General features: G+C 44.1%; 1 protein-coding gene across 12 annotated transcripts in view; it reads right to left on the minus strand.

Moving 5' to 3' along the window:
- Positions 1-6,548, minus strand: part of SCAF8 (SR-related CTD associated factor 8) — a 222,746-nt gene extending 216,198 nt beyond the window's left edge. For 9 of the 12 annotated variants that reach the window (XR_001177198.2, XR_006606800.1, XR_006606799.1 and 6 more), the window contains exon 1: positions 5,994-6,170. Coding sequence is in view for 6 of the 12 variants with exons in the window: in XM_004778196.3 (XP_004778253.1) it covers positions 5,994-6,023 (30 nt within the window). In the remaining 6 variants the exon portion in view is untranslated. Of the gene's footprint in view, positions 1-5,356; positions 5,850-5,993; positions 6,171-6,372 lie in introns of those variants that run through there. The other 3 variants (XM_045080152.1, XM_045080153.1, XM_045080151.1) reach the window with 3 other exon arrangements.
- Between the last annotated feature and the right edge of the window lie 2,135 nt (positions 6,549-8,683).

Consider the following 8,683-nt stretch of genomic DNA (forward strand, 5'->3'; position numbering starts at 1 on the left):
TATAACACTCTCAAAGCCGAGTCTAAAAAATCATTATCATCAATCTCAACTATCCTTATTTTCTAAATTTTTAAAATACTGTTAAGAAAAAAACCGTAACTTTTGGTTTTAAACTGAAAACCCGTAAATAAAAAAAAAATCTGAGAATAGCATAATTATAAAATGCAGCTTAGGATGGATTTAATCTAACTGGAACCTTTAAATGCAATACTTCCCTCCCAACTCTCCCTCCTTAGTAAGTGAAAATTACAAAAAGATCAGAGTTTTGATTTAAAAATTTTCACCTGATCTCCTAGACTCCTATAGTGCCATAAAATGACCTTCAAAAAAAAAAAAAAATCATCATATGTACTAAGTCCTCCCCAAAATTAATTTTATATTTAATCAAAGAATCTTCTAACAGGGAACCTAAATATAAACTAAAATCAATCATCAATCATCTGCTTTACATAGAGGAAGCAAATGTCCAGATATGTTAACTACTTTGGTCCAAGTCATTCAATCCCAAGTACAGCATCCATTTATTCGTTCAAGAAATCTTTGGGGCGCCTGGGTGGCTCACTGGGTTAAGCCTCTGCCTTCAGCTCAGGTCATGATCCCAGGGTCCTGGGATCAAGCCCAACACCCAGCCCCACATCAGGCTCTCTGCTCAGCAGGGAGCCTGCTTCCCCCTCTGCCTACTTGTAATTTCTGTCAAATAAATAAATAAAATCTTTTTAAAAAAAAAAGAATCTTTATTTGACTCGTATATATGAAGGTACTGAGCTATGTACTGAGGATATAAAGCAATGAAAATATATAGTCACTATCCTCATGAAACTAACAGTCTGGGGGGAAAGACTATTTCTCTACTACCTCCAGTAATCACTAAAAAGGAAAGCACTTTTTTTTAAGACCATGTAATGGGAACTAAATTGGTGATTCTAAACCAAGGTCTATTTTGTTCCCCACAGGACATCTGATAGTCTGAAGATATTTCTGGTTGTCACAACAGTGGCACCTTGTGGGTAGAGGCCAGGATTACTGCTAAACATCATACAATGCACAGGACCGCTCCTCACGGCAAACAATTATCCAGACCAAAATATCAATAGTACTGAGGTTGAGAAATTCTCACCTTAATCACTGGCACAGGGAGGGGTTAGTGAAGGGTTCCTTCCTTTACAACACTAAGTATTTTTTATCTCTAAGGGAGTTTCACAAGGTAGAAACAAAAAAAGATAGTTTGATGGATACAAAACACCCACTAGAAAGTTAAAACAGGAAAGACTAAGGAAAGGAAAAGGAGACAGATTCCCTGATGGGTAAAAATGAAACTAACAAACAAACAAAAAAATGCAATATTTTATAGCTGCTTCACATAAAATCCCTTTCTTGAACCAGAAACAAAAGGAAAACATACAAATAAAAAACAAATTTCACAGACTTTTGTTATGCCCTCTACCTTTTCTATTATTCACCATCCCATGTCTACAAGATACTTTCAGGAAGATTATAAAAAGCCCTGTAGCTAGACAAATATACACTCTGGAAATAAACGTGGAGAGAGAGTAAAGAAGAGATGGGATTTCACTTTTGACGTGAGGCAAGACATGGGAGGAAAATATCCCGGGTGTTAAAGGGACTTTGGAAAGTCTGCATCCTGGAACAGTTTAAAGACTAAGTTATCTGACTAACTGAGAAGTCCTAAGGACAACACCCCCCCCCCCCGCAAAAAACCCCACACACTAAGAATTTAGGCATCCTAAAGATGATAAAAGGTACTAGAATCATCTCAGAATTTATGAACCAAGGTAAATCCAAAATTTAAATTGTGATAATCTTCCTGACACATCTCACACCTACATATCTGATCCTTTAGCTACCTACTCTGCCTTTTCTGAGCAGCAAGAGAAATGGATCATGATGGGGGGGAGGGGACATAGTAATGCAACAAGCTATACAAAGAACTTGGGCGGGGGTGGGGGGGGACCTGATCACTAATATTTTATTATCTGATAGTGTTAATTTGTTGAGGTATAATAATGGTACTGACACTATTTTTTACAGTCCTTAAAAATTAAAAGAATCCAATACACATGTAAAATTCATCTCCTCCAGTTACTTTGCCTAAGCATAACCAATGCGTAAGTCTTCTATTCGCCATGTATTAAGAGTTCATATACTATCAAAGTGCCCCCCCAATTAAATTATAATCTTCTAAGGAAAGGGTCATGCATTGCTATTCTTTTCCCTCTTTTTTCAAAAACAAAAACAACACCCTTACCATAATGACCACCATACGGTGGCATTCTTAAGGACAGAGCACAGATATGCAGCTCACATAATACTGCTGCATTCAGCTGGGGTCCTAAAAACATAATTTAAGCAGACCAATATGAGACCTTTTCACTGAAGTGAGAACATAACAAGGAGATGCCACCATCTTAAAGCAGCAACAACTATGGCACTTGTAATGATAATAATTATTTTTAGAGTTAACTGCTCAGGTCAAGCATAGACTCTTAGGGAGTCTTATATTCCAATTTGGACAAATCTTCTTTCATCATTTCAGAACTGACATTATTACTCATGGGATTAACTCATCACAATGATGATGCTTAACTGTAAATTATGGCTTTCTCACAAAACTAGCACAGTGGACACTTAAATATCAATTCTCAGACCTCAATCTCATTGAACTCATGGTAAGAGGAATTTATCACATAAAGGATCTTCTGACAATGACTTTGAATACAGGGAAGGAAAGGCCACAGTCATCTTTGAGATTATGTTCGGTGGGAGTGGGGCAGCTGCATATGTTGACCAGGACTCATAAATATCCTACATAAGGTCATGGATTTTCAGACTGAAACTCATCTGCGCTTTGCAAATTAAAAATCTATATTCTTAACTTAGGGTGCTTGGCTGGCTCAGTTGGTAGAGCATGCAACTCCTGATCCGTTGGGTGTTAAGATAATTTTAAAATAAAATCTTAAAAAATAACAGCTATATCCTTAACACTAATATCTCTGACATGTTCTTATTTTCAAACCAATACTAGAAGCAGGGATGGTCTTTAAAAACCGGAGAATTAGCAAGCCATAAAACCTAAGCATTTCATATTTTAAACAGGCCTTTAAAAGCCAAATTCTAAGTAAACATTCTAATTGTTCCTAATATTATAACTCAAAGTTCCTTTATTTTTGCACTTTGCAATACATGATTTAATGGAAAATATTCATTACTGAATTATTCCCTATTATATGCTTACTTGCAACAATATTTGTATATCAGCAAGCATACATTCACAGAAACTATATTCAAAATCAGGAAAAAAATTATGTATTTTATGTTTAAAACAAAAAGTATATTCTTCTGAATCTTCTTTGAATATAATACCTTTCCCCAACTCTGTGATTATACTGCTCCCTTTTTTTTAAAGATTTTATTTACTTATTTGACAGACACAGATCACAAGTAGGCAGAGAGACAGGCAGAGAGAGGGGGGGGAAGCAGGCTCCCTGCTGAGCAGAGCGCCCGATGCAGGGCTTGATCCCAGGACCCCAGGATCATGACCTGAGCCAAAGGCAGAGGCTTTAACCCACTGAGCCATCCAGGCGCCCCATATATTGCTACTATTATTAAGCTAATTCCACATTCAAACGTGATGAAGTTTGAGCATGTTAATAAATAAAGGAGTTAAACGATTTTCTAAGTTCTCTGAAATCCATAGGGAGAAAGAAGAGAGTGCTACATACACTAAAATGGGACTGTTACTGCCAATCTCAAATTCCTGTAAAGGTTGGATGTGAAAAGAGGTGAAATATCTAGCTAGCCATGTAGATGTTACACCCCCTATTCTTAATGGAAATACTAAAAGGAAAACCAATATATCATTTCTACTCCACTGTGCTCTATCGTGACAACCACAGTGTAGTAACACCTTTTTCCTATCCACCACATGGGAGATCCTATTCAGAATTTCATGGTGGGAGTTGGGGTGTGTGTGCTGGGATTGAGGGAGGATACATATTAGGAACCGCCTAGACAAACAGGAGAGACAATTAAAAGGTGTGGGATAGGGCACCTGGATGGCTCAGTGGTTTAGAGCCTCTGCCTTCGGCTCAGGTCATGATCCCAGGGTTCTGGGATAGAGCCCCATGTCAGGCTCTCTGCTCAGCGGGGAGCCTGCATCCTTCTTCCCCCCCCCCACCTGCCTCTCTGCAATCTCTGTCCAATAAATAAGCAAAAATCTAAAAAAAAAAAAAAAAAAAAAAAAAAAAAGTGTGGAGTAGGAACACCTGGCTATCTCATTAGGAAGAGCAACTGATCTCCAGGTCATGAGTTCCAGGCCCACAGTGGGTAAGAGATTACTAAAAAAAATAAACAAATTTTTAAAAACAGGGGGTGGGGGGGTGTAAAATCAAAGAACTGCAATGGAAATAAGAGAAAGAATTTTTATTATATAAAATTTTTGAAAGTTTAACATTCTATAGTGCTGTACCACTACATGTAGTAAATAAAAGGCTACAGAGAGCTGTTTTCTTTCCTGCAGTTGCAAAACTATTTACAATAAACTGGAACATACAGTACTGTTAAAAATGTTTTCTTCTAGAATTTAAGCACCATCAAGTATTGCTGGGAGAACCATACTTTCTAATTATCAGCTACAAATTCATAAATAAAATGAAAAAGATTCCCAAGTCTATTGCACTATATATCAAGAAGGGGTTAAAAAAGAGAAAGAAAATCCAGTATCAGAAAAGAAAACCTTTTACAAAGTGTTTGCTTTCATGTAACTGTGTCACTACTATGTACTCTAATATGGGGAGTCCAACTCGTATGAATGTTACCTAACTTTTAGCCCTCTGCTAAGCTTCCCAAATGCCAATTCTTTAAAGAAAAGAAGAAATAAAAGAAACAAAATTGTGAAACAGCTTCTAAAAGTATTGTCCTGTTCGGATCATCACAGCGGTTATGTCTGGTATTTTAAGAGGGGAGTATTTAAGATTTTGTTAATCATACTATCGAATACAGTAAGAGCACTTCACACCAAAAGTTCATAAAATTGCGACTTTAGTTAATATCACATTAATAATTTTTTTTCCCAAGGCATACACATAAAGATAATTCTGGTTGTGCAGACAGGTACTTGTTATGTTTAATGTCTGCACTACGGTCTACTTAAGTCAGAGCTTTAGAAAAATTAACCTACTTTATCAAAACCTGTCTCCTTTCAGACTAAGAAATTCAATTAAGTAGTGAAAACTGGGCACCTGCTTCTTTTCTAGTGTTAGATTTTACATATGAATGAGCCCATGGGAAATGCTTCCCCAGCATCTTCCCCACTGGAAGCACAGACCCCTTTCCCTACCATTCGTGTCTTTATGTCCTGATGATGAGCGAAGGGTGAAGTAAGGTATACTAAACCGCAGAAAAACCTGGCCTCCCGCTCAGCCATTCTCTTAGCCTTCGGTCCCTAGCTGGCACGTTACCTAGCCAACAGTGTCTCAAATACAAACAGTACGTACAACGTGACCACAGATCATCGCCCCTGTAGGTTCCCTTCCTTTCTACCCCCATCGGCCCCTGCCTCATTAAGGACCAAGGAGAGGTCTGTGCGGTGCTGTCCGGCGAGCAGTTAAAATCCCGCAGGGCCAGGAAAGAGGTGGGCGGGCCAGGCCTCGGCGGAACTGACCCCCCGAGACCTGCCAGGAGCCTCCGGGGGAGGGCCCAAAGGGGCCTTCCCTCCAAACCCTCAGCCACTCAACAGGGCGCTGGAGACACCGGAACCTCCCTCCGCCGCGGGGCGGCCCTCCCCCAGTCCTCCCCTCGGACCCGGGGGAGGGGCGCGGGGCCGAGAAACACCCCTCCCCCTCCCCCCCGACACAGCTAGGCCGCCTCTCGCCCCACCCTGGGAAACCCTGCAGGCCCGCACCCACCCTGCTCGCGCGGGCCTCAGGCCGGGTGGGAGACGCGGGTAGGAGGGGAGGCTAGACTGCAATACCAACCTCGCTATTGAAGGTTTTCACAGCCTCCATGTTGTCGGTGCGGAGGCCCCGAGCCCGGCGGCGGAAGAGGCGGCGGCCACTGCACTGGGTGGGGAGAGCGAGACGGGGGCGGCGGCACGGCCGCGAGGAGGGGCGCCGGCGGGAGACCCGGCCGCTGCGACCCGGGACGGGAGTGGAAGGGCAAGCACTGGCGGGGAAGGGCTCCCTCAGGGACAGCGAGGCCCCGGCATGGCCGCTAGGGCGGGCGGAGCGCCGGTCTGGGGAACACAGGCGCTGCCGGGGCGGGTCGGCAGCGGGCGGGGGAGGGGCTGGGCCGCGGCGCCTTCTCTTCTCCGCCCCGCTCGGTCTCGGTCCTCCGCCCTCTAGCCCCGTCCCCTACACTCTCCACCCCCTCCTTCTTCTTCCTTGGTCAGACTCCTGTTTCACCTCCCCGCCGCTCGGGCCGCAGGAACCAGCAGCGCACAGCGAAGACGGAGGAGGAAGCGCTGGCAGCAGCGGCTGCGGCATCCAATATGGCGGACGCTAGTCGGGCCGCGCAGCTCGGAGATCCGCGGCGCCGGCCAGCGCGCCCCCTGGTGACTGGACCGCGCGGGCCCGCGCGGAAACCATCGAGCGAGCGCGGGCCAGAGCGTCGCCGCCGGGAGGTCCCACTCGGCTCGGCTCGGCCCGGGGCAGCCCGCGCCTCGCCCCCTCCCCGCGCCTTGCAGACGCGGGAGCGAGCGCTGCGGCCGCGTGGAGCGCTGCGGCCCGCCCTTGAAAGCCCCTCCAAAGCGTTACGCTGAGGAATGCCTAAGTGTCCCCGTAAGGCGACAAGTTCGGGAAATCATGCCCAGGTTTCCGTTGTTTCCAAGTACATGGGTCCCTTCACGTGAGCTGTTGCGTTCAGTTGCCTTTCAGAACTTTGCTGGACAGTGGCCTCAAGGTTAACAAGCCGAAAGAAAAGTTCCTAGTCATTCATCTCTTTAGGAACGCTGTGTCCATGCATGTTGATAGCGTCTGGAGGTGATGTGAGAAACAAAAGCGTCGGATCCGGGTGGGGGCAGGGGGACGGGGAAGCACGCACACAGCCAGCCAGCAGCTCGGAGCAGGAAATGCACGCGGCAGAAAATCCGGGGGGACTGGGGCGCAGACAATGAGCGCACTTGTCTGCGCGGCGGGAATGCAGCCCCAGGCGCCCGAGATTTGGATAGGTGCAAGGGAACTCAACGTTTCATGGAAGATGAATTATTCTAGAGGAATTTTGCCCTGGGTTGTTGAGAGTTAAGACGGTGAATAACAGTATTCCTAGATGAAATAAGAGATGCTGCTCGCAAAATGCCTTCTCTCGCTTCGTGCCATGTAAAATAACCAGTGACCAAATTAAAAGCAAACGTTAATTGAAATTAAAAGTTAGGGAGTACCCCTGAACCGTAAAGGCCGCTGTCCTCTTGCTGAGAGTCTCTCTTTCCGCGGTTCACTCAAAGGGAAGGAGGAAAATGGCAGAATTTTATGCTGGGGATTGTTGGACCCAAGGTACTTTGGTAAAAACTGAGCCCCGAGCCTATGACACTGAGAAAGGCAGGCCCTTCTTGACTTCTTAGGGTCCAGTCTACTTCATTAACAACTTTAATATAGGGGCTGACTTAAAAAGGATAACTTCTTCATCAATAAGAGCTTATATTTCCACCTTCAAAATCTCAACTGTGGTCACTAAGTTCGCCATCGCCATTGGCCTCCAATCCTCATAAGCCAACAACTGCTGTAGCCTCCTCACCGTCCTCTTGCTTGTCTTCCTATAATTCATTCTCCAGACTAGACAGAGGAACTTTTTTTTTTTTTTTTTTTTGTAAGTCATAAGTCAGCTGATTTAAATCCCTTTAGGATTTTCCCATTGCTCAGGTAATGTCATAACCTCTTACTAGGGCCCGAAGGCCCTGACTACCATGACTCATGGTACTCTGCTTTAGTCTTTTCCTTCCTGTGACTCTGGCCTCCTTTCTGTTGGCATCACAAAGGATTTTCCCACTTAGAACACTTGTATGTGCCCCTTCCCTCTGGGATGCTGATGCTTGTGTTCTTTTCTTGGCCGATTCTTCATCCTGTCCTCCTCCCACAAGAGGTCTCCTCCAATCAGTCCATCTAAAGGAACATGCCCTTACTTGCATAAGCACCCCACTCAGTACGATTCATGCCAGATTCTAAAGCTCAACATTCACTGCTTTGGCCTGTCAGGGATTATTTATTCAGTCATTCATTAATGAATGTTGACCGAATCATTTAGGCCTGAGACAGTAAAATGCAATACAAGCTGAAGAATCCGTTGTTAATATGTTACATGACTTGATTTCATAAAACTTCCACACCCAGAAAGATAGCAGATGGCACTCTTTGATCAAGGGAAGGAAAAGAGGGGGGAAAGGGGGAAAAAGAGAGAGAGAGAGAGAGACAAAGAGGACAGCCTAAGCCCTCAAGATGAGAAGGCAGTAAAGCAAGAGGAAAAGTAGAGATAGATCAGAGGGACTGCAAGGAGTCTCGAGGCCCAGGACAATGATTAAGTACAAAGTTTATGAACAACCACACATACCACAATGTGAAAATGTCAATACCCGTATCTATAATATATGTATGTATGTATATTAGTTAGAATTCCAAATCCCAATATACCAAACCAATTCAAGCTAGCTTATGCATCCAAGAATTCACTATTAGAA

This window comes from Mustela putorius, unplaced genomic scaffold (assembly GCF_011764305.1).
Source record: "Mustela putorius furo isolate JIRA1106 unplaced genomic scaffold, ASM1176430v1.1 tig00000450_pilon_pilon_pilon, whole genome shotgun sequence".
Classification (NCBI taxonomy): Eukaryota; Metazoa; Chordata; class Mammalia; order Carnivora; family Mustelidae; genus Mustela; species Mustela putorius.